Source organism: Dama dama, chromosome 19 (assembly GCF_033118175.1).
Source record: "Dama dama isolate Ldn47 chromosome 19, ASM3311817v1, whole genome shotgun sequence".
Lineage (NCBI taxonomy): Eukaryota > Metazoa > Chordata > Mammalia > Artiodactyla > Cervidae > Dama > Dama dama.
This window is the reverse complement of record NC_083699.1, coordinates 15,161,940-15,187,042: the sequence shown is the minus strand read 5'-3', so window position 1 is coordinate 15,187,042 and position 25,103 is coordinate 15,161,940. Positions and strand designations below refer to the sequence as shown.

At 40.8% G+C, this 25,103-nt stretch overlaps 1 protein-coding gene across 3 annotated transcripts in view; it reads right to left on the bottom strand.

The window, feature by feature from the left end:
- Window positions 1-447: 447 nt before the first annotated feature.
- The window catches only part of NMD3 (NMD3 ribosome export adaptor), a 64,981-nt gene continuing 40,325 nt past the window's right edge, over window positions 448-25,103 (bottom strand). For 2 of the 3 annotated variants that reach the window (XM_061168253.1, XM_061168254.1), the window contains one exon: window positions 23,749-24,925. Coding sequence is in view for 2 of the 3 variants with exons in the window: in XM_061168254.1 (XP_061024237.1) it covers window positions 24,915-24,925 (11 nt within the window). In the remaining variant the exon portion in view is untranslated. Of the gene's footprint in view, window positions 697-23,748; window positions 24,926-25,103 lie in introns of those variants that run through there. The other variant, XM_061168255.1, reaches the window with a different exon arrangement.

The following is a 25,103-nucleotide window of genomic DNA, read 5'->3' as shown; positions in this document are numbered from 1 at the left end:
AAAATTAAGCAGTTCTAATGATGTGGCAGAAAGTAAAATAATTGAAGAAAAACTTCAGGAAGATCAGGTTAACATCACTGAAAGTCTATTACTTTCATGGATCTAGGAGCTTTCCTAGATCCATGTCACTTAATCCTCTCAACAGGCTTGTGAGGTAGGTGTTATTCCCATTATACAGATGAGGACCCTGTGGCCTTGATGGAACTTCCTTAACTAACTTTTTTTTTTCATTTATTTTTATTAGTTGGAGGCTAATTACAATATTGTAGTGGTTTTTGTCATACAGTGACATGAATCAGCCATGGATTTACATGTATTCCCCATCCTGATCCCCACTCCCACCTCCCTCTCCACCCAAATCCCAGCAACATCACTCATGAATGTAAATCCCTGCGTGCTCAGTCACTTCAGTTGTTTGACTCTTTGCAACCCTATGGGCTGTAGCCGGCCAGGCTCCTCTGTCCATGGGGATTCTCTAGGCAAGAATACTGGAGTGGGTTGCCATTTCCTCCTCCTGGGGATTTACCCAACCCAGGGATCGAACCAGCATCTCTTATGTCTCCTGCATTGGTAGGTGGGTTCTTTACTACTAGTGGCACCTGGGAAACCTCCAAATGCAGAGTCGGGAGTCAAGTTCAACGCACATGGTTTTACTCCAGTACCAAGCTGCTCCACTCCAAGTCAGGGTTCAATATTCTGACAGGATAAAAAAAAAAAAGTATTAAATAGGTAAGCTTTCTGAAAAAGTCCTTTTTGCATTCTAACACAATTAAAATCTAATTGAATTTTGTAAGCTACTTTTGCAGGCTTATTTTCTTCTTGTAGAACTTGAAGTGATCCTAAAAAGGGCAATGCCTGACATATATATACTACCATGTGTAAAACAGAGAGCTAGTGGGAAGCAGCCGTATAACACAGGGAGCTCAGTTCGGTGCTCTGGACAACCTAGAGAGGTGGAGTAGGGGTGGGAGTGGGAGGGAGACTCAAGAGGGAGGGGATATATGTATGCTTACAGTCGATTCATGCTGCTGTACAGCGGAAACCAACACAATATTGTAAAGCGATTATCCTCCAATTAAGAATAAATTTTTTCAAAAAGAGAACAAAAAAGTCAATGCCAATTTTGTAAGAAGCCTAGACTATTCTTGAGCAATTGGAAGGGGTTGGGGCAGGGGGACCGGCCGACGAAGCAGAGGTACTTGTCCTCTCTCTCATGGCATTTCTGCGAAGCCCTATCTTTAGCATGACTGAGGCTTTTAGGAAGTTGGAATTTGGCTGTGCTCCTTGGTTTTATTCACTATTCATATTTGTTGTCTTCTGTTTCCAATAGGCCATTTCCGTTTTGAGAGCCAAGATGTGAGGAATCAGTACCACAGAGGGGCCCCACAGGGCATTAGTTCGGATGAGGTGGAGAGCCAGATTTCAACCAGGCTCAGAGGGATTTTGTTTAAAGACAGAGGTTTGTTTTGTTTGTTGTTCCTTAAAGAGTAATTAGTGATAACAACAGCTAAGATTTCCATAGTGTTTATATGCATCAACTTTGTGCTGTGCACTTCATATGTGAATATTATCCTACTTAATCCTCATGGTTCTAGGAAGTAAGCACTATTTTCATCTTCATCAGATGAAGATGTGAAGTCTCAGACTCCAGGTAGGTGGTGGTCAGGGTATGAATTGTTTGCCTGATCTCATCAATCCATCTTCCTAACTGCCACATAGACTGCATTAGTCAGGGCTGAAATTTCAAAGAGACATCTGCTTCTTCACCCTCTGTCAGCTCCTGTGGGAACCCCAAGTATGAGCAACAGGAGAAGGGCCATAGCCAGGAGAAGGGAGAAATGGGAATCATAGTTGTGCAAGGCCAAGCTGGTTTTTCCCAGAACCAGGGCTCCTTGCCTTCTAGTTCCAGACTAAGGAGTCTGAGTCTTCTTTTAAAATGTACTTCTAGTCATTCATCATCCCCTATATCTAAAAGGATATAAGGTAGTTTACAGTGATAGACAAAATATAACAACATGAAGAAAGAAAGAGAAATACAAGTGGTTAAGTACTCAACGGCCAGCACAGAATCATGATCAGTGAGCATCACAGATTCATTAGATGGAAATAAACCGGTGGCTCAAGACAAGCACAGCTAATGCCAATGTTAAGACCAAGAAAAGACTTGCTCCTGAAGGCAGAGTGGCACCCTGCAGTGTAGCGGGCAGTGCTGCCTGCATCTCCAAAGGATGAAACACCAGGCGGCAGAGCAGAGTGGTTGAGCACCCAGACTCTGCAGCCAGACTGCCTGGTTCTCCACTTTCTAGTTGAGTAATCTTGGGCAAGCTATCTAAGCTGCTTGTGCCTTAATTTCTTCACCTATAAATCAGGGCTGGGGAAATACGGACGACTCTCTGAGATAACCGATGTAAAGCCTTTAGAACAGTGTCAAGCCTGCAGGAAGCCCCGCGCCTGTGTGCTGTTACCATCAGCTTGGTTTGGAACATAACAGCCACTTCCCGCCTCAGGACCCCTCGGTCCCACTGCCCCCTCTGCCTGGTACGGCTCTCACCCCCACTATACACGTGGCTCACTCCTTTCTTTCCTTCAAGCTCTTGCTCTAATGTTGCTTTCTTGGTGGGGCCTTTCCAGACAACAATATTTAAAACTGAAATGCTTTCCCTAATTTTCTCCATCAAACCAGCTGCCTACAGCTCCTGCCCCAATTCATTTTTCTCCTTTTCATGAGGTCTTCTCATGCTCAAATAACCAAAACAACGACTTAATTTCCTCTGCTTTTTGTCCATCTTCCATCACTAAATGAGGACAGGTTTCTGTTTTATTCAGTGCACTATTACCAACACCTACAACAGAGCATAACAGAGAGTAAACACCCCATAAACCTATGCTGAATGAATTAACCAACACATTCACCATTGTACAACCAGCTGCAAGGTCCCTTTGAAACACCTGTAAGGGCAATTCAGTCAGTCAGTCAAAAAGTGAGCTTGTCAATTGTCCAGACTTTACAATCCACTAATAATAATTTGAGAAAGACTCTGAAAGGCTTACAAAGTTTTATAGTGACAAAGGTAACTCCAATGAAATTTTAGGTGACGTGTACTGCTTTATACTCTTGTAGTAAGTTTAGAATTAGTAACTAACAATGGAGAGTAAGAATAAAGAATAAAGCATTAATGGAATCATATCATTACTCTGTCAGTTCTTAATGGAGCCAGTCCAAATAAATCATAGGTTTTATTATCCCTTCTCTCCTGACAGCAAAGAAAGGATGGGAAAGCTGGTTATTAATGATAATATCTTATTTCATGCCTCAGAGGAACTCAAAATTCCATGCTTCCTAACACAAAGACAAGTGTTAAGTGCAGAACTTGGGGAAAAACATAAACGGAGCTCCCACTTAGCACTAAAACTTACAGACCTAAGTGCTGAGTGGCCATCTTTTCAATCAATGAAAGGCAATCTAGCAGAATGGAAAACACAACAGAAAGGGCATCAGAGGCCAGCAAGGTGAGCCAAGCTCCAAGTGAAGCTGGGAAACTCTCCTAGTCCCAAAGGTAGGTTGAGGTGTGTCATCCACACGTGGTGAAAAGCCAGCCATTTCTATACACCACCCTTAGGCCAAAGAAGAGCTTGGGGTACTCTTAGCTTTCCCACGGCTGAAGTGTGACAGACAGGAGTATTTCCATCAGATCTTCTTCATATTCAGAAGAAAGTTGAGTTGACTGAGGCTGCATTCTGAGCATTCTGCTGCTATCCTTTCCTTTGTTCATGTGAATTATCTCACTGAGGTCCTCAACTGAGAGAGAACTGTGTGCCTGTAAATAAGCCTGTGCTTCTTTGTCTCTTGTTACTGTTTTTGCTTTAAAGTATATTGTGTTTACTAAAGTATAATATACCCCTGCTCTCTTTTGTTTTCCACTTGCATGAAATATTTTTTTCCCATTTCTTCACTTTGGGCCTATGTGTGTACTTAAGGCAGAAGTGAGTCTCTTGTAGGCAGCACATAGTTGGGTCCTGTTTTTCAACTTAATCCATTCAGTCACTCAGTGCCTTTTAATTATTGAATTCAATCTATTTACATTTAGAGTAATCATTTTTCTTGTTGTTTTTTTTTTAATTGGAGTATAGTTGGTTTATAATCTTGTATTAGTTTCAGGTGTTCAGCAAAGTAAATATATATATACACACACACACACACACACACACACACACACACACTCTTTTTTAGATTCTTTTCCATGTAGGCTATTACATAGTATTAAGTAGAGTTTCCTGTGCTATAAAGTAGGTCATTATTAGTTAAGAACATACTAATGCCATCTTATTAATTGCTTTCTAGTTGTTTTATAGTTCCATTATTCCTTTTTTCCTCTCTTTCTGCCCACTTCTGCGAATTGGTGATTTTCCATGGTGGTATACTCTGATTCCGCTCTATTTTTTTATGAATTTACTAAAGGTTTTTGCTTTCGTTGTTACCATGTTTACATAAAAGGTTTACATAAAACATCTTATAACTAAAACAATCCATTTTATGCTGACAGCAACTCCAGCTCCACCCTTCTACTCCTCCCCTTTGGTTTTGAAGTCACAATTATCTATTTTTATATTTCATATTTGTTAACAAATTAAGGTAACTGTGGTTATTTCTAATACTCTCGTCCTTTAACCTTTACTCTAGACTTAAGTTGTTAACACACCACCATATTACAGTATTAGAGTATTATAAATTTGACTACATACTTACCTTTAACAATATGTTCTGTACTTTATTTTCTTATTGAACTATAATTGACATACATAATCTTATTGAAATATAATTTACATACCTATATTATGTTAGTTTCAAGTATATAACATAGCGATTTGGTATTTAAATAATCATCATGATAAATCTTTCACAGGCGTCCCTGGTTGCTCAGACAGTAAAGAATAAATCTGTAGTGCAGGAGACCTGGGTTCAATCCCTGGGTTCAGAAGATCCCCTGGAGGAGGACATGGCGACCTACTTCAGAATTCTTAGGGCTTCCCTGGTAACTCACTGGTAAAGAATCTGCCTGCAATGCAGAAGACCCTGATTCGATTCCTGGGTCGGGAAGATCCATTGGAGAAGGGATAGGCAACCCACTCCAGTATTCTTGGGCTTCCTGGTGACTCAGCTGGTAAAGAATCTGCCTGCAATACAGGAGACCTGGGTTTGATCCCTGGGTTGGGAAGATCCCCTGGAGGAGGGCATAGCAACCCACTCTGGTATTCTTGCCTGGAGAATCCCCATGGACAGAGGAGCCTGGCAGGCTACAGTCCATGGGGTCACAAAAAGTCGGACACAACTGAGCAACCAAGAACACATGGTAAGTCTAGCTATCATCTGTCACCATACAGAGTAACTATAATATTACTGACTATACTCTCTATGTTGTATATTATATCCTCATGATTTATTCTACAGCTGGAAGTTTGTACCTCTTAATCTCCTTCACCTACTTCACCCCTCACTCACACCCTTCATCCCTCTGGCAGTCACCAGTTTGTTCTCTGCATGTATGTCTTTATTGTTTGGCTCTGTTGGTTCATTGTGTTGTTTTTTTAATTTTACATTTGAGTGAAATATGGTATTTGTCTTTCTGTCTGACTTATTTCACTTAGCATAATACCCTCTAGGTTCAACCAAGTTGTAGCAAATGGAAAGATTTCACTATTTTTATGGCAGAGTAATATATATATAGCATATACATTTTTTCAACAAACCATGGAAAATTCTTAGAGATGGGAATACCAGACCACCTGACCTGCCTCCTGAGAAATCTGTACGCAGGTCAAGAAGCAAGTTAGAATTGGACATGGAACAACAGACTGGTTCCAAATCAGGAAAGGAGTATGTCAAGTATATTGTCACCCTGCTTATTTAACTTATATGCAGAGTTCATCATGAGAAATGCTGGGCTGGAAGAAGCACAAACTGGAATCAAGATTTCCGGGAGAAATATCAATAACCTCAGATATACAGATGACACCACCCTTATGGCAGAAAGTGAAGAGAAACTAAAGACTGTTTTGATAAAAGTGAAAGAGGAGAGTCAAAAAGTTGGCTTAAAGCTCAACATTCAGAAAACTAAGATCATGGCATCTGGTCTCATCACTTCATGACAAATAGTTGGGGAAAAAATGGAAACAGTGACAGACTTTATTTTGAGGGGCTCCAAAATCACTGCAGATGGTGAATGCAGCCATGAAACTAAAAGATGCTTACTCCTTGGAAGAAAAGTTACGACCAACCTAGACAGCATATTAAAAAGCAGAGATATTACTTTGCCAACAAAGGTCCATCTAGTCAAGGCTATCGTTTTTCCAGTGGTCATGTATGGATGTGAGAGTTGGACTGTAAAGAAAGCTGAGCGCTGAAGAATTGATGCTTTTGAACTGTGGTGTTGGAGAAGACTCTTGAGAGTCCCTTGGACTGCAAGGAGATCCAACCAGTCCATCCTAAAGGAGATCAGTCCTGGGTGTTCATTGGAAGGACTGATGCTGAAGCTGAAACTCCAATACTTTGGCCACCTGATGTGAAGAACTGACTCATTTGAAAAGACCCTGATGCTGGGAAAGATCGAAGGCAGGAGGAGAAGGGGACGACAGGATGAGATGTTTGGGTGGTATCACTGACTCAATGGACATGAGTTTGAGTAAACTCCGGGAGTTGGTGATGGACAGGGAGGCCTGGCGTGCTGCAATCCATGGGGTCGCAAAGAGTCAGACGTGACCGAGCAACTGAACTGAACTGACTGATATAAAATATATAAACCTTCTTTATCCATTTGTCTATCAATGAGTAGTTTTGTTTTGCCCACGTAAATAATGTTGCAGTGAACATACAAGTGTGTGTAACTTTTTTAATTACTGTTTTCATTTTCTGCAGATAAATACCCAAAAGAGGACTTGCTGGGTGATGTAATTATATTTTTAATTTTTGAGGAATCTCTATGCAGTTTCACATAGTGGCTGCACCGATTTATATTCCACTAACAGTGCACAAGGATTCCTTTTTCTCCACATCTTTGCCAAAAGCTGTTATTTGTCGTCTTTTTGATAATAGCAATTCTGACAGCTAATATCTCACTGTGGTTTTGACTTGCATTTCCCTAGTAATAAGTGATGTTGATCCCCTTTTCATGTGTTTGTTGGATATCTGCATGTCTTTGGAAAATGTTTATTCACATATTCTGCCCATTTTTTTTTAATGCTATTTGGACTTTTTTGAAGTTAAGTTGTATGACTTTATATATTTCAGATATATATGGAATATATCATTTGCAAATATCTTCTCCCACTGCATAGGTTGCCTTTTCATTTTGTTGACAAATTTCCTTTTCTGTGCAAAACTTTTTAGTTTGGTATAGTCCCATTCTGTTCATTTTTGCTTTTGTTTCCTTTGTCTAAAGACACATCCAAATATATATAGAGAGAGAGCAAAGACTGATGTCAGAGTGTATCGCCTGCATTTTCTTCTAAGAGTTTTACAGCTTCAGATCTGACATTTAAGTCTTTAATCCATTTTTAGTTTAGTTTTGTACGTGCAAGTGCTCACTCAGTCATGTCCAACTCTGCGGCCCTTTGGACAGTAGCCCACCATGCTCCTCTGTCCATGGGGGTTTTCAGGCAAGGATACTGTAGTGGGTTGCCATTTCCTCCTCCAGGGGATCTTTCTATGATGTGATAAAGTACTTCAGTTTGATTTTTTTTCATGTAGCTGTCCAGTTTTCACAACATCTTTTATGGAGGAGGTTGTCTTTTCCCCCATTATATATTCTTGTCTCCTTCGGCATAGATTATTTGACCATATAGGCATTGGCCTATTTCTGGGCTCTCCATTCTCATCCATTAATCTCTTGTTTTGTGCCAGTACCATAATATTTTGATTATTGCAGCTTCACAGTATAGTTTGAAATCAAGGACAGAGATACCTCCAGCTTTGTTCTTCTTCCTCAAGAACGATTTGGCTATTCAGGGCCTCTCATGTTTCCATACAAACTTTAGAATTATTTGTTCTAATTCTGTGAAAAATGACACTGGTATTTTGCTAGGGATTGCATTGAATCTGTAGATTGCCTTGAGTCGTGTGGCAATTTTAACAATATTATTTCAATTCAGGAGCATGAGGGATCTTCCCATTTATGTCCTCTTAAACTTCTTTCATCAGTGTCTTATAGTTTTTTGAGTAGGCCTTTTAAATCCTTAGTTAGATTGATTCCTAGGTATTTTATTCTTTTTGAGACAATTGTAAACAGGGTTTGTCTCTTAGTTTCTCTGACAGTGTTATTAGTCCATAGAAGTGCAACAGATTTCTGTATATTAATTTTGTATCCTGCAACTTTACTGAATTCATTGATGAGTTCTAATAGCTTTCTGATGGCATCTCTAGGATATTTTATGTGTAGTATCATGTCATTTGCAAACAGTTACTTCTTCCTTTCCAATATGGATTCCTCTTATTTCTTTTCCTAGTCTGATTGCTAGGACTTCTAATACAATGCTGAATAAAAGTGGCAAAGTGGAATCCTTGTCTTGTTCCTGATCTTAAAAGAAATGCTTTCAGCTTTTCACCTCTGAGTATGATGTTAGCTGTGGGTTTTTCACATGTGTGCTGTGCTAAGTCATTTTGGTCATGTCCAACTCTTTGAGACCCCAAAAACTGCAGCCCACCAGGCTCCTCTGTCCATGGGGTTCTCCAGGCAAGAATACTTGAGTGGGTTGCCATGCCCTCCTCTGGCGGATCTTCCTGACCCACAGATTGATCCTGTGTCTCTCATGTCTCCTGCATTGGCAAGTGTGTTCTTTACCACTGGCGCCAGCTGGGAACCCCTGGGTTTGACATATATGGCCTTTATTATGTTGAGGTATATTCTATGCCCACTTTGTTGAAAATTTTTTTCATATATAGATGTTGAATTTTGTCAAAAGCTTTTTCTGTATCTATTGAGATGATCATAGTGTTCTTAATTCTTCAATTTGTTAATGTGGTGTACCACATTGATTAAAGAATTTAGATCATGTTTCATGGTGTATGATCCTTTTAATGTACTGTTGAATTCAGTTTGCTAATATTTTGTTGAGAATTTGTGTGTCTATCATCACAAGTGATATTGACCTACAATTTTCTCTTTTTTTTGAGGTGGTGTCTTTGTCTATATTGATATCTGGTGATAGTAGCCATGTAAAAGGAGTTTGGAAGCATTCCTTCCTCTTCTGGTTTTTGGAATAGTTCGAGAAAGACAGGTGTTAACTTGTTTAAATGTTTGGGAGAATTCACCTGTGACGCGTCTGGGTTTGGACTTTTGTTCGGGAGGCTCTGCTGTGAGGTGACCCAGCAGCTCATGAGAAAGCTTCCTGATGGAGTCTGCGACACAGGAGGATCTGCGGCCCTTTGATGCCCTCCAAGAGCCCAGTGTGGTCCCTCCCACCTCCCCCTGCACCTGCCCAGTCATGCCGCTCACAAATCAGGGCTCTGGATGGGATGAGAGAGAAACGAGCCTCTTTGAGCAGCCCACAAAACTGCGAGGGCAAGGTGCTCATTCATACAGTCTCATTTTCTCCCACAGGAGAAATCACAGATGGAAAAGATCTCTCTTGGCTTGAAGCAGTGCTGTCTTGGGATGGGGTAATACAGAACAAGTTCCTCTCACCCTCTCCAGTGCATCATACGTTTTTGTTTTAGTGGTATGTTAGAACTTCTGCACTGGAAATTTTTGACTTCCACAATGGCTCTCTTGTTCATGGATGACTTTCTAAGACAGTGTTTTCCAGGGCTTCTTAGTCTGTAGGCAAGAAGGGCTGAAGCCAGCTAACAGGTCATTGCAGGGTCTAGGGCCAGGACCAAGGTCCAGTTGCCTATTACCTGATGCATGGGTGGGCAAGACTTCTGGATTCCTTGGTTTATGGTACTGGATCCCACAAAGGCACTTTTGTCCTTGGATGGATGCAAAGTTGTTGTCAGAAGGGGGCCATAAACAAGGGATGTCTTAGTCAGCAATATGTCTGACATCACTCCCCAAACAGCCCAGCCCCATATCTTTCAGCAAGGTGAGCAATCCAGGAACTGAACAACGTGGACATTCCAGATTTTGTTACTTTAAAATTCTTGGATCCATCAGTTACCTAACTCTCAACGTCCATCTCCATTCCTACAATTCCCAGCTTCATCCCAAAACATTATTGCCTCTAATCTTTGAACACTGTCCCCCATTGTCCATTCCACGCTTGTCCTTTGGATCTGAAATGAACTTGGCTTCTCTGACTTGATCCCCTCCTTATTACCTAGTCCCACCCATCCTTGGTGGCTCAGATGGTAAAGAGTCTGCCTGCTAATGCAGGAGACCCAGGTCCGATCCCCAGGAAGATTCCCTGGAGAAGGGCATGGCAACCCACTCCAGTATTCTTCCCTGGAGAATTCCATGGACAGAGGAGCCTGGCAGGCTACAGTTCATTGGGTTGCAAGGAGTCAGACATGACTGACTGACTAACACACACACACTTCCATCCTGAGTATTTACTACAAAAGATCAAGCCTAGGTTCCCAGATCAAATTAGTCATTAGCCAGAGGCATGAGACTACCATTGAGCTTATCTAGTGCTCCCCTTGGGAAGAAGTAGGCAACAGTACATGATGCTTGGACATGTTATAATTGTCATGAGTATAGTCAGAAGGAGGGCACAATTCTGCCAAGCTCTCTGCTGCTTCTACCACCATCACCAGCAGTTCTTTTCCATGTCCTGGGTGTGTCAGAAGGAGTTGTCTGGCTTAGCTGACCACCACCAGAAGCAACAACTGATTTATCAGGCTGAGAGACCAAGGCATGAAAGTAGAGAAGACTGTAAGCTCCCTAGAAGTAAGAATTGTGTGTGTCTTATTCACAACTGCCTCCCTAGAGTATGCCAGTGTCTAATACATGAGTAGGTTCTCAATAAACTTGTTTAAATAATTAATTAGGAAGAGTGGTACTATCTTTGACCTGTATCTTCTTGTTGTTCAGTCACTCAGTCATGTCTAACTCTACGCAACTCCATCTTACTCCATCTAACAGTCCTTTAAAGAAATTTAAGTCCAAAACATGTATTGTTCCAATCATGGTGCAAGGCCTTGCAAATATATGATAGACAAAATGAGTTACATGTAATCTTTACTCTCAAGAAGCTTATAGCTTTCTTTAAGCAGAAAGGCAGACACATTTTAGATGTTTGTGTGTTAAGAGTTTCACAAGAGTTATGGATAAACAACTGTGAGTACAGATAGTGCTATTAGGAGTAATTTATTCTATTAAAGTTGGGAGCCTACAGGAAAAATAAAAAGTGACATAGGAGGTGGGCCTTGAAATAAGCAGCAGTATCTCAGGGGAACTTATAATGAGAAGACTGAAATTGATCACACAGTGAGGACTCTGTGAGGAACAGCTCCAGTCTGATCGCAGAGTGAGTTCAGGGCTGCTAGTGCCCCTCTGGCAGACAGAGCTAATTGACAGAGACAGTAGTCTTTTATCACAGAGAGCCTAGGATATACTGGAGATGTCCTAGAAGATCCCTGAGGACGTGTATTGCGAGCAGAAGGCTAAAGACAATTGCAGAACTTTCCCAAGATCATCCAGTGGTCCATGCAGCTCAGCGTGGAAGACGCCTCAAGACACTGTTCAGTTCTAAGGCCCTCTCAGAGGGTGTCTGGGCTCTTCTGGGCAAGCCCTGTGGATCTAAGTCTAACGAGGTGGGTCAGAGCCAAGACGGAGAAGTCTGGGACTCAGATGGCCTGGAACTACTTGAGTCTCTAAGACTACGGCTAGCTTTCTGTGGCCATCCCACACAGGAGGCTCCTGTGCAATTTCCCCAGCTCCTGAGGTCACCAAAGAACAGAACCTCCCTGGAGATCCGGGCTGGTCTACACATAAAATAAGGGACATCATTTTACCTGCAGTCACCAATACAATCTATAGAATACGGGCTGAGGCCCAGATACTGAAGTCCACGTGGGAAGAAAAAGTCCATGATCAGTAAAGATGATACGGAGATGTATTAAAGTCAGAAGGTTGTCTCTCTTGATTATTTAGAAGACAAGATAGAAACTTGACTGAGCAAGAAACTAGTTACACAAAATTAGAGGAAGTGGGGCCCCAAGCAGCACTGAATGCAGGAGACATAAAGACCCTGAGGAAGCAACCCAAGCCATGAATCAGGATATTCATATACTTCCCAGAAGCGTCATCAGAGCTCCAGCCGCAGCACTGCTACTTATTGTATGCCTGATGTTTTTGCTAATTATTGATAAATAAGTGTTACCAATAGAATATTATAATAGAGAAAACATCCATTTGCTAAGGAAAAATGAACCTCATTTAAATTATTTGCCTTATGAACTAAGATTAATGAGTAATGACAATAACAGTACAGAAGTTTCACTTTTCAACACACTTTCCCAATCATTGTTTTATATGGTGTTCATAAACTCTGATGAAATAGGCAGATAACACACTAACAGAGAGGTTATGTTATCTGCACCTCCTGTGGATTCACAGCAAAACAGGAGTCAAGCCCAAGAAGGCTGATTCCCAATCCTGTGGTTTCCTAATCCTGGACAAGGATGGCGACCAGGAAAACCACTGTGACCCACTTATTTAGTCATTTCCAGAGTTCATCTGTCAGATGCTTTCTATCTGAGTTGCTCTGACGAATTCCTGTAACTGATTGTTCAGCAAGCAAAGCACCTAATTTCTTAAATACCTATTACATACTTTATGAAAAGGTTTCATAGTAGCGTTTGAAACAAAATCATCCTCATCTTTCATGAAGCATGTTTCCTTTTGCATGTAATAAGAGGAATATAAAACAGACTAGCTTTGTATGAGGCTTTTATATGTCTAAAGTCACAATTTGGGTAACTATGTTGAGGGTAGATAAGACACGCTGCTAAGGAGTGCTGAGGAACAATTTATCACAACTGAGATCTCCACACATTCCCTTATTTTAAAATCTGAATTCAGGAATCGGGAAGGATGCCAGCGAAGTCTTTAACCTATTTGCCATTATGTGGAAAATGCCCAGGGCCCAGCCCTGAGCAAACAGGCACTCCCTTGGTGGATGCCTACTGGTCACCAGTCTCTCACAGCCTGGTCTCCCTACACCTCACCTCTGGCCACCCACGTGCTCACGGCCACCTCAAGACAGAATACATGTCTGCTTCCCCATCTAGTGCTCCACTTGTAGACTTGCCTTGTCTGAATTCCAGCTCTGGCCTCTACTATTAATTAGCACAAGCTTGAAAAGAAGCATTAGCCCACATGTTGGATGAGTAATAAATTTACACCAAAATCACAGAGGGACGTACAGAAAGTCCAGCAAAAGAGTTTAATGCACTTGGCAGCAAGCATCGTAAAAATGTCTTGCTTTTCTTTTTAAATTTATTTTTGTTGGTATTTGCTGCTGATGTTACTCAGATTGCAGCTACAAACGAAGCCAAAGGACAGAGGAAGGGAATAGGGAAGGAATGAAATAAAGGAAGAAGAAAGTTAGCTGGCCAGGAGGCTCTAGCCTCACCCCTTCAGAGTTTTGCTCAAAACTACTGAGTTATACTTGCCTATCAATTAGTTTAATATGTCAGTTTTTTAAGAATATCTTCCTAATAGTTAAAGAAAACTCAATGATCTGATGTTTATGGATAGAATTTAAGAGACTATGACATCTGAATGGAGAGATGGAGAAGTAGGAAATTCCTTCTAAAACTTTTTATACCATGACATTCTTAGATTTCAAAATAAAACTCTAACTTGCTTATGAGTTGCAGGCAAAAAATATTGCCTGCCATTTCAGCAAACAAACATTGCCCACCAACAAGCCATCAGCCACAGCAGCCGCCCCCACTGGTATCTGCTGAGGAAATCAGGATGAAGACAAACAGGATACAGGCCCTAGATAAAATGCATATATAAGGAATAACTTCAACGAGCCCAGACTCTTGCACCTTCCCACACACAGGAAAGCACAAAAACCATTAACTGGAGGTATCTGCTTTTGTGATTGGCTGTAATCTTTCGATGTTTGACTACAGGTTTTGTTTGTTTTCCCCTGGCAAAAACTCCTACACTGTACATCCTGGCTCTTTCCTTGCCTCTTCAGAACTGTTCCTCAGAGCTATCTGAGAAGCTGTCTCCTGGGCTATAGTCCTCAGTAAGGTCCCCAAATAAAACATACGTTGCAATTGTAGGTTGTACGTTTTTCTTCAGTCTATTGTCTTCAAAAAAAAGTTCTTGCAATACTCATCCTAAAAGAAAACCACAAGATTCCTCCCGTCATGTTCTGAGGTTAGAGTATACCCTAGCCTGTTCCTCTTTGGTAATCCATAAGCTTTTCTCTGAAGCCAGACTCCCCAGGTTCAAATCTCAGTTCTGCCACTTGGGACAAAATACTGTCCCTTCTCCATCACTTACTATTTTGAGTATGTGATTGAACCCTTTTTTTTGCCTCACTTTCCTCATCTGAATAAAGGTAACACTATTACCTACCTCATAAAGTTTGTGAAAGGATTACATGAATTAATGTACATAAGGCATTTAGAATGATGCCTGACTTGTAAATACATACACACACACTGTGTGCTATTACTATTTCCTCTTAAGAATAAAGACATCCTATAGGCTTGCAATCTCAACTAGCATTGGTTATGCAAATACCAACCACAAGCCTCAGGAAGAACAAAAGGTAATGGTAAAACACATTCCACCAGGTAATTTTAACCAGTGAGCTGTCATCTCATTTACTTTTCCTCCCCTTGATCACCCTTTTGATCTAGAGATACAAAAAAACAGGTGATGAACTTGAAAGCCGAGCAACAGGTAGGAATCAGGAAATGCAAAACCGGTGCCTTCCAGACTAGTCAGCCCCTTACTGGGGGAAAGCTCCACCTGGCCCAGCTCTGCTTTGTCACAGGGCTCAACCTCTCGCCTGCCTACTTACTCCCTGGTTGCAGAAGCACAGAGGAATGGAGAGAAGTCTGTGCCAGGGTCAGCAAACCTCCAGAGCTATAAGATACAGCAGAAAGGGCAATCAGAGAATCAGATCTGGGAGTCAGGGCTCTCATCTTGGCTCTGAGTAACCTGTGATGAGTCACCTGAATTCACCCTTCTCCTGTTTCATACAGAAGGAGAATGTCTATGCTATGTACCTCATAAGATGTTGTGAAAATTAGCTGAAATAAGGCATGTGAAGGCATCTTGAGAAGTATAAAGTACTATTAAAAGTTTCAATAATAACAGCTAGTATAGCGTGAGTCTCAGTGAAGCAGTGAAGTTGCTCAGTCGTGTCCAACTCTTTGCGATCCCATGGACTGTAGCCTACCAGGTTCCTCCATCCATGGAATTTTCCAGGCAAGAGTACAGGAGTGGGTTGCCATTTCCTTCTGCAGGGGATCTTTCCGACCCAGGTCTCCCGCATTGCAGGCAGAGACTTTACCATCTGAGCCACCAGGGAAGCCCAGCATTAGTATAGCCTTCCCTAAAGTTAGCAGATGTCACAAAAAATAAAAGTCAATTTTTATTAAAGTTAATTATCAAAGTTAATTTACCAAATGCAGGGTTAAAAAAATTCTCCAGGCTTCTGGAGAATTTAGGATAGTGGTTCCCAACCCTTTCAGATCCAATATTCCCTTGTTGTAAACATGTATCTTTTTAACACCTCCTTTACTATCCTGAAACAAAATTCATATGAAACATAATTTCCAAAAAGACCAACAATAACAATAAATATATTTTAATATATAAATCTTGGGAATGACTAAACCAAAAGACATAGATAGTCAGAAACTTGCCTCTATACATGGTGAATCATGGTGAATATAACAGGTACAAACACAGGCTACAGAGTTGTGCTATATCAGACTCAAATACAACCAGTGTTGTTTGCTTTCGATGTCCTTTTCTGAAATAGTAAACAATCCTGAGCTCCAAACAAAACAAAATACAATCTTCCCTTAATTTACATGGTCATTGTATTCCTAAAATACTCAGTGTCTAGGATTATAAAATCATAACTATTTTGTGTTTATCTGTAAAACAGAGTTAGGTCCTGAACTTAATTATAAACAGATTTTAAAGCTACAAGAATAAAAGTAAGTCTCAGGTAGCAAAGGACAACTCTTGCTTTTACAGAACAGGCTACGTTGCAGGCTATCCATGACCTCTGGGTTAACTGGTGTGACAACGTCCCCACAAATCTATAATTTATAGTGTCTCCTAGGGAGCAGTACCATTCCTTTGAGAATCATGGCTATAGGGCTTCAGAGAGTCTTTAACAAGTTTATGTGGGCAGTGCTAAGAAGAAAAGTTGGTAAATCACAGAACACTTCCAAAGCCCCTTCTGGAAAGACTGTTGAATCACTAATCACACTTTAGGAAACAATGGTATTCATCACTTTTTAAAACTGAATTCAATAGTAAAAGCATGCTGAGTACCTGCCACAAGAGAACAACAGTAAGAAGGCTCTGAAGATATGTTTTCCAGGAATGGAAAGCCTGATGCTTGGCCAGCCCTCTCAATTGTATCAGTAAAACAGAAAATATAGCACGTCTCCAAAAGGACAAGGAGGAGGGAGCTCATTAAAACTGTTGTGGAATACTCAGACCTAGACACAGAGCCTAAGTCATCAGTACCATTCAGGATAAATGGTATGAAAATTTTATACTTGGGAGTACAGGTTGTTGCTTGGAAATTACTTCTATGGTCCTTGGATGTATTATATTTATTTTTTCAAGGTCTATAAATTTTTCTATGCCTACTTCCCAAAAGAAAATGGAATTTGTAGATCAATCCAGGGAAGTCTAGGGAATGAAGCGGGTAATCTTGGCTATTTTTTCACTATCAATATATAAAAGTAAACAATGAAATATATATACTTCCATTCTTTTCCCAAACAAGCAGGTTTTATATGCATTGAAAGATATGTTTAAATTAGCCTACATTTTAGGTTTCACTTTTCCCAAACCTAGCTTTAACTCATAACCTAGTGATTACTAGAAAAATAAATAAAATCTCCACTACTCATGGCCTACGGAGGCTAAAATTTCCCAATCTTTACATCAAAGGAAGGAAATTTTAGTTGCTCAGTCGTGTCCGACTCGTTGTAACCTCATGGACTGTAGCCCACCAGGCTCTTCCATCCATGTGATTTTCCAGGCAGGAATATTGGAGTGGATTGCCATTTCCTTCTGCAGGGGATCTGCCTGACCCAGGGATCAAACCCAGGTCTCCCATATTGCAGGCAGACTCTTCACCGTCTGAGCCACTGGGGAAGCCCCAAATGAAGGAACTAGACTCCAGTAAATAATTACAAAGAAAGACACCTCACCCAACCTGGAGCCTTGGAAAAGGTTTCTTGAAGACTCATAAGGAGCCAAAATTATCTCCTTAGTTACACTGTCAATACATTCTTATTTCAACAGATTTTAACGTAAGTGTGAGAATAATGCGTCTGATTTTCGTAAGTACTTATCATGCACTAGTGCCACCTGGTGGACATTTTTAAACTACAGCTTAAATTATTATTTGAAAAGAGTTTGAGACCTTCTCCATTAACTTTAAAAAAAAAAAATAGAAAAATATACTTTATTATTTTGCAACATACTTTATCTCATAGTTTCTGTAACTTGGGGACCAATGCATTAATTCACTCCATGAGACTCACCTATTAACCTAACTCAGGGTCACTTGCAACCTGGCCACATTTCATCTTTGTCCAGATTTGTAAATGGATTGCTCCTTGGAAGAAAAGCTATGACCAACCTAGAGAGCACATTAAAAAGCACAGACATTACTTTGCCGACAAATGTCCGTCTAGTCAAAGCTATGGCTTTTCCAATAGTCGTGTATGGATGTGAGAGCTGGACCATAAAGAAAGCTGAGTGCTAAAGAATTGCTGCTTTTGAACTGTGGTGTTGGACAAGACTCTTGAGAGTCCCTTGGACTGCAAGGAGATCCAACCAGTCCATCCTAAAGGAGATCAGTCTTGAATATTCATTGTTAGGACTGATGATGAAGATGAAGCTCCAATACTTTGGCCACCTGATGCAAAGAACTCACTCACTGGAAAAGACCCCGATGTTGGCAAAGATTGAAGACAGAAGGAGAAGGGGACAACAGAGGATGAGATGGTTGGAGAGCATCACCGACTCGATGGACATGAGCTTGAGCAAGCTCCAGGAGTTGGTGAAAGACCAGGAAGCCTGGTGTGCTTCAGTCCATGGGATTGCAGAGTTGGACACAACTGAGAGACTGAACTGACTTTAAATGGGTTAAATTATCACATACATAAACAAAGCAAATTCAAATGAAATGGGCAAGAAGAGAGCACAGTGTTTATCTGTATCTTTAAACCCACTTCAATCCTTTAGTGAGAAGACTTTTGTTTATTCAGAAGATCCAAATTATAGATGGGTTCCCCAGGTAGCTCAGCTGATAAAGAATCCGCTTGCAATTCAGGAGACCCCGGTTCAATTCCTGGGTCGGGAAGTTCTCCTGGAAAAGGGATAGGGTACTCATTCCAGTATTCTTGGGATTCCCTGGTGGTTCAGACGGTGAAGAATCCGCCTGCAGTGCAGGAGACCTGAATTTGATCCCTGGGTTGGGAAGATCCCCTGGAGGAAGGCATGACAACCCACTCGAGTATTCTTGCCTGGAGAATCCCCATGGACAGAGGAGCTTGGCGGGCTACAGCCCATGGGGTCACAAAGAGTTGGACATGACTGAATGACTAAGCACAAATTACAGATATCAGTGGTCCTGCCTGAACAGGATCCAGAGAAGCACAAGCTTTAAGGAGAAGGAATTTATGGTTATAACTACATCAAAGTTAAATACTTCTGTTTAATGAAGGATATTATTTGTAAATTTAACAGCTTAATATAAGGAGTGAAGATATTTTTAATTTCTGAGACCAGTAAGGACTACAAGACATTTCATCAAATCAACACATGACATAAAAATCAAATAGCAGGCAAAGAATATTAATAAGCACTGACCAAAAAGGTATATGAATGGATATTCAGCATTTTATCAAATAAGTATAATTAAAATGACAGATCGCTTTACACCTATCAGGCTGGCAAAAAGTCATTTAGAAAAGTCTGATACTAGCAAGTGCTAATGAGAAGCGTGAGGAGACAAAAGCCCTCAAGTATTTGCTGATATGAAAGAAATCTGGCATATACCCCACAACCCAACAGTCACATCCCTGGTTATATCAACTACTTATTACTATACAACAAATTACCCAAGATTTAAAGGCTTAAAAGGACAAATATTTATTTATTATCTCAAAGTTTCTGTGGGTCAGGAACCAGATGTGGTTTAGCTGAGTAGGGTCTCTCAAAAGGTTGCAATTGGGCTTCCCCAGTGGCTAGGGGAATCCACCTGCCAATGCAGGACACAGGTTTGAACCCTGGTCCGGGAAGACCCCACACGCTGTGGAGCAACTAAGCCCGTGCACAACTACCGCACCCACATGAAACAGCTGCTAAAGCCCGCTCCAGGACCTGTGCTCTGCAGCAGGAGAAGCCATTGCAACGAGAAGCCTGAACACTGCAACTGAAGAGTAGACCCTGCAACTAGAGCAAGCCCACAGGGCAATATTCAAAGCAGTCAATAAACAAGAGAGTCAGCTGGGGCCGCAGTTACCTCAAGGGTAACTGGGGGAAACACCTGCCTCCAAGCTCCCTCACAAAGCTGTTGCCAGGCCCCAGTGCCTAGTTGGTTGTTGGTCAGAGACTTCAGTTCCCTGCTGTACGGATCTCGCCATGTCTCCCCCAAAGAGAGGATGAGAAATGGCGGGTAAGAAGAGAGTCAAGTCTTTAAAAATCTCATCTTGCAAGTGCCATCTCATCACAATTGCCAGATTTTATTCACTAGAAGAGAATTGCTAGGACCAGCCCACATTAAAGGGGAGGAGATTACACGAGGCGTGAATATTAGGAGGCAGGGATCATTGGGAGCCATTTGAGAGGCTGCCTGCCGCACTGGATACATACCCCAGAAATTCTCAAAAGATCAGTGTAACAGGGATGAGGCTGTTCATTGCAGCACCGTACGCAAAATAACTGCAGGCAACTTAAATGCCCATCAATGGGAAAACAGATGAGAAGAGAAAGGGTGATAAAGGAGTATGGTAGAATATCATGAAAAAAAAAAAAATGAACCAAATTTATCTTACAGCAACATGGATTCACTCCAGAAACCGACTAAGTATAAAAAAAGTAATAAACAATTAAATTATCGGCACATTTATTTAAATTTAACCCATGAATAACATTATTTACCTTTAAAGAATTTATGGGAAGTAGACACACATAGGATAACTGATGATGAGAAAAAGCAACAGGCATAATAAATTACATGAACCAAGATCAACATGCTACTGAAATGAGTAAAATCAACTTAATTCTATGGATCTAAATGCATTAAAAACAAAGCTCCAAAGACAAGGAGTAAAATGACTGCATCCCTCCAGTGCCATGCCCAAGCCCCCAAGTTCTTCCCAGACACAGTTACTAATTATAGAAGGTATGTGCACAGTCTTTGCACAGATTAGTTACCTGTTATTTTTCACCCCACCTACCCTTCCATATGCTACTCTGAACCTCTGGGGCTGGGAAACATCAAACTACTGATACATTTCTAAGGTCTCCTGCTAGGTGGCTTCCTGTTAGGCACTGAAGGGAACTGAGGAACCTGAAGAAGCAGAAAGGCCCTGGCTTCCAATGTGCGACAGTTGCTGGTGGACACTTGCCGCTACGGAAATGGACTCCAGATGAGCAGCCAGTGCAGAATCATCAGCCTTTAGTTACGTGACACCACTTCAGCAAACCCTGGTGTCTTCAGGAGTACAACAGTAGGTCAACTCAAAGGCAACACCACCTGCACTTCTGACCTTCATCTTCCTTTTTCCTGCTCCAGGCCCCTTGTCTTCCTTTTTGCACTTCCAACCCTTTTATGTCAGTACAGTGTACAGGCATCTCACAAATACTACACTTCTGTAATACTATCTTCACAATCATTGGACACAATTTTAAACAACTGAATTCCCATTTTACAGATAAGGAGATTGAGTCAGAGACGGAAAGTACCTGCCTGAGGATCACAGCTGGGATGCGAACTCAGGACATCTGACTCTTATGTCTATGCACTGAACTATATTCTACACTTCCTTTCACACACATATAAGTGGACTAAAACTGTATTTCCACATGATGTCATATGGAAAAAAAAATGTGACTATGGTAAAGACAGCCGAGTACCACCTGCGGGCCTTTAAAATAAACATTTATTTTGTATCCTCATACTTTAGAAAATGGAAAATATTATAAAAGTTATACAATAAAGGATATGACCAACTTCCCTTCCTTCTTGATAGATTCATTCATATGCTTGGTGATAAATATGGTTCCATAAGTCATGCTACATGTCTGATGCTAACCTTTCCATCACGATAATATCTGACAGCAAAGGAGCATGTTACTGTGAACATTTGTATTAACAGATCTGAACGTTCCTAATGGAAAGAAAACTGCTTTTAATTTCTTAACACAAAGGTCTCCCTGGATTGCCAAAACTGAAAATTGCTACTCCTCATTAGTTGCCTTCTGCCTAATAATAACCTCAAAATTAAGATCCTCTTTTCCCTCACCTAAAATCCTCCTCTTCCCTTTTGTTAACAACAGCAATAACAAAGGGTCCTTTTGTGGACTCTGATAATTCCACTGCTGCTGCTGCTGCTAAGTCACGTCAGTCGTGTCCGACTCTGTGACCCCATAGATGTCAGCCCACCAGGCTCCTCTGTCCCTCGGATTCTCCAGGCAAGAACACTGGAGTGGTTGCCATTTCCTTCTCCAATGCGTGAAAGTGAAAAGTGAAAGTGAAGTCAGTCGCTCAGTCGTGTCCGACTCTTAGCGACCCCACGGACTGCAGCCCACCAGGCTCCTCCGATTCCACTAGATGGAACTACAAACATACACACATACACACAAGCACCCTCTCTTCTACCACATTTTTCTCTAAAGAATATGTTAGATTATCAAAAAATGAATAAATTGCCTAATAAAATGTGTCAATATTCACTTAAATTTCTTTCAAATAAATCACCTGATTTATTTATTATTACAATTTACTATTGGTGACTCAGTGGTAAGGAATCCACCTGCAATGCAGAAGATGCAAGAAACACTTTACCCTGGAGGAGGAAATGGAAACCTGCTCCAGTATTCCTGCCTGGAAAATTCCATGGACAGAGAAGCCTGGTGGTCTATAGTCCATGGGGTCACAAAGAGTCAGACACAACTGAGTGTATGAGCATACACACACACATACGATTTACTATTAAAGAAAGAATCATTTCTTTTCCTCTAATATTAGCTCTACCTAATGACTCAGACAGTAAAGAATCTGCCTGCAATGCAGGAGACCAGAATTCAATCCCTGGGTCAGGAAGATATCCTGGAGGAAGGAATGGCAACCCACTCCAATATTCTTGCCTGGAAAATACCATGGACAGAGGAGCCTGGCGGGCTACAGTCCACAGGGTCACAAAGAGTTGGACACGACTGAGCAACCCACACTTTCACTTCACTTTCACTATTAGCTTGTATACATGGCAGTGCTTTTAACTCTCAAATTTTGACTCTGAAATAATAATCTACTTACAGGAAGTAGAAAAAAATATATATACATATACACACACATACACAGGGAGGTCCTATGCATTCTTCATCTATCCTCCCACCATAACATCTTACATAACTATAGTACAGGACCAAAATAAGGAAACTGACACTGAGACAATCCACAGAGCTTATTCAGATTTTACCAGTTTTACAAGCATATGTGTATGTATATGCATGTGTGTGCGCACACACCTGTCTGTGCAATTTTATCACCTATGTAGTTTCATGTGATCACCACAATCAAACCATCGAACACTTCCATCATCATAGCTCCCATGTGCAATCTCAGTATAGCCACACCCAACCTCCACACATACCCCCATCACTAAACACTGACAATCACTAAGCCATTCTCTTTATAAATGTGTTGTTTCAAGAATGTCATATAAATGGAATGACACAATTTATAACCTTTTGAGATTGACTCTTTTCACTCAGCATAATTCCCTTGAGGTCCATTCAAGTTGTGTGTATCAAACAGTTCATTCCCTTTTATTGATGAATATCCCATGGTATGAATGTGCAAGTTTGTTTACAAGCAACAATTTTTAATTTTGCAAAAAATACCTGTTTTTCCCTAACAAAATCTTACATGAAAATCAAATATCTAAATAAAAATGAAGTTGCTAGCTTGAAGCATGAGTTGGGACAACCAGAGCTAGGTCTTCTTGGCCTCCTCCCCAATCTGCCCAAGACACCATTATTTAAACCAGTAAAGCCTAAAAAACAGGCAGGAGAATGCATGGGAATGAACCCAATAAAATTTTTATATCTGCTCACAACAGTGAAAGTAGCAGTAAAACTCAGGCTGCTTTAAGGGAATCTACAGGAGTATACCCCCATCATCTTAACTGTAACCCTATGTGATGAGAGGGGGAAGGGAGACTGCCTGTCTCTACATCAGAGAAAGTACTGTCCGTTAACAACTACTTAATGAAATGAATTTTAAAGATGAGACTATCAGTTAGCTATTGCCAATAATACTACATAAGAAACCACTCCAAAACTCAATGGCTTAACAATAATCATTTATTCTTACACTTGGCATTAACAGTTATTTAGAGTGACACTGCTTCAGATGTTCTATTCTGAGTCCAGCTGAGGAGGCAGAGATTACAAAGGGCATTTTTCTTTGTGGTGAAGATAGAAAGACAGGAACACAAGTGCAAATAAGCAAAGGCATTTTAATCTTCTTACCATATCCACTAACACCTCACTGCCAAAGCAAGGCACACAGTCAAGTTCAAAGTTAAGGAGTAAAGAAATACACTCCATCACCATGAGCACTGGGGAAACAATGCTATTTATTACCTACAGAGGGATTAAGAATTGTAACCAACAATTCAATCTACCACACTCAGAGGACTTGCTATCTCCCAGAATGTTTCCTCCACCTGACTGTGCCTTTGCTTAAGCCTTTGGTCCCTAACAAAAATGAAAACACTCCCAGGACTAACACTTTACTCCGTAATTATTTATCCATCCCTTACTATGAGTATCAGACCATTTCCTATGAAAAGAGAGAAAAGGTACCAACGTGACTAGGGAAGGCAAAGAGTAAGGGACTGGGGAAACAACCCCAAACAAACTTTTTGCAATATACAAATTTGCTGAAGATCAGGATCTATGTATTCTTACAAAATGAAAGGCAAAATGTCACAGAAATAGTCACAGATATAGAAAACAAATCTATGGTTACAGGGCGGAAAGGTGGGGGTGGAGGGGGAGGGATAAATTGGGAGACTGGGACTGACATATACATATTACTATACATAAAATAGATACCTAAAAGACCTACTGTATAGCAGGGGGAACTCCACTCAACACTCTGTAATGGCCTATACGGGAAAAGAATCTAAAAAAGAGTATATGTATAACTGATCCGCTTTGCCATATAGCTGACACTAACACAACACTGTAAACCAACTATTCTCCAATTAAAAAAACAAAAAAAGGCAAAATGCCAAAATAGAGCTCTACCATCAGAACACAGATATTTTTAAGATCCTCTCTGAATCACAGAATTCCACGTCCCAGGCTATTCATAGTGTCACCACCCCAGGAATCTGTCTCATAACGCTCGGCAGAGACTTCTGCAGCATTCATTTATGCTGACACTCCGTAGAATCCAGATGAACATGGATTTATCTCAGCCTCTGTCAAGTAGCCTGCGCTTCAACATTATTTCCGATCTAAAGGTATAAACAAAGAACCATCAGACATACTTAATACTTCCTGAATACAGCCCAGTAGTTTATCCTTTTGATTAAAGGCTACTTTCTCTGAGTAAGTCATTTGTACTTCCCTGTCCACATGACCAATTACAAATATCATTTGTGCTATTATATACAATAAAGTACCCTGAAGGAA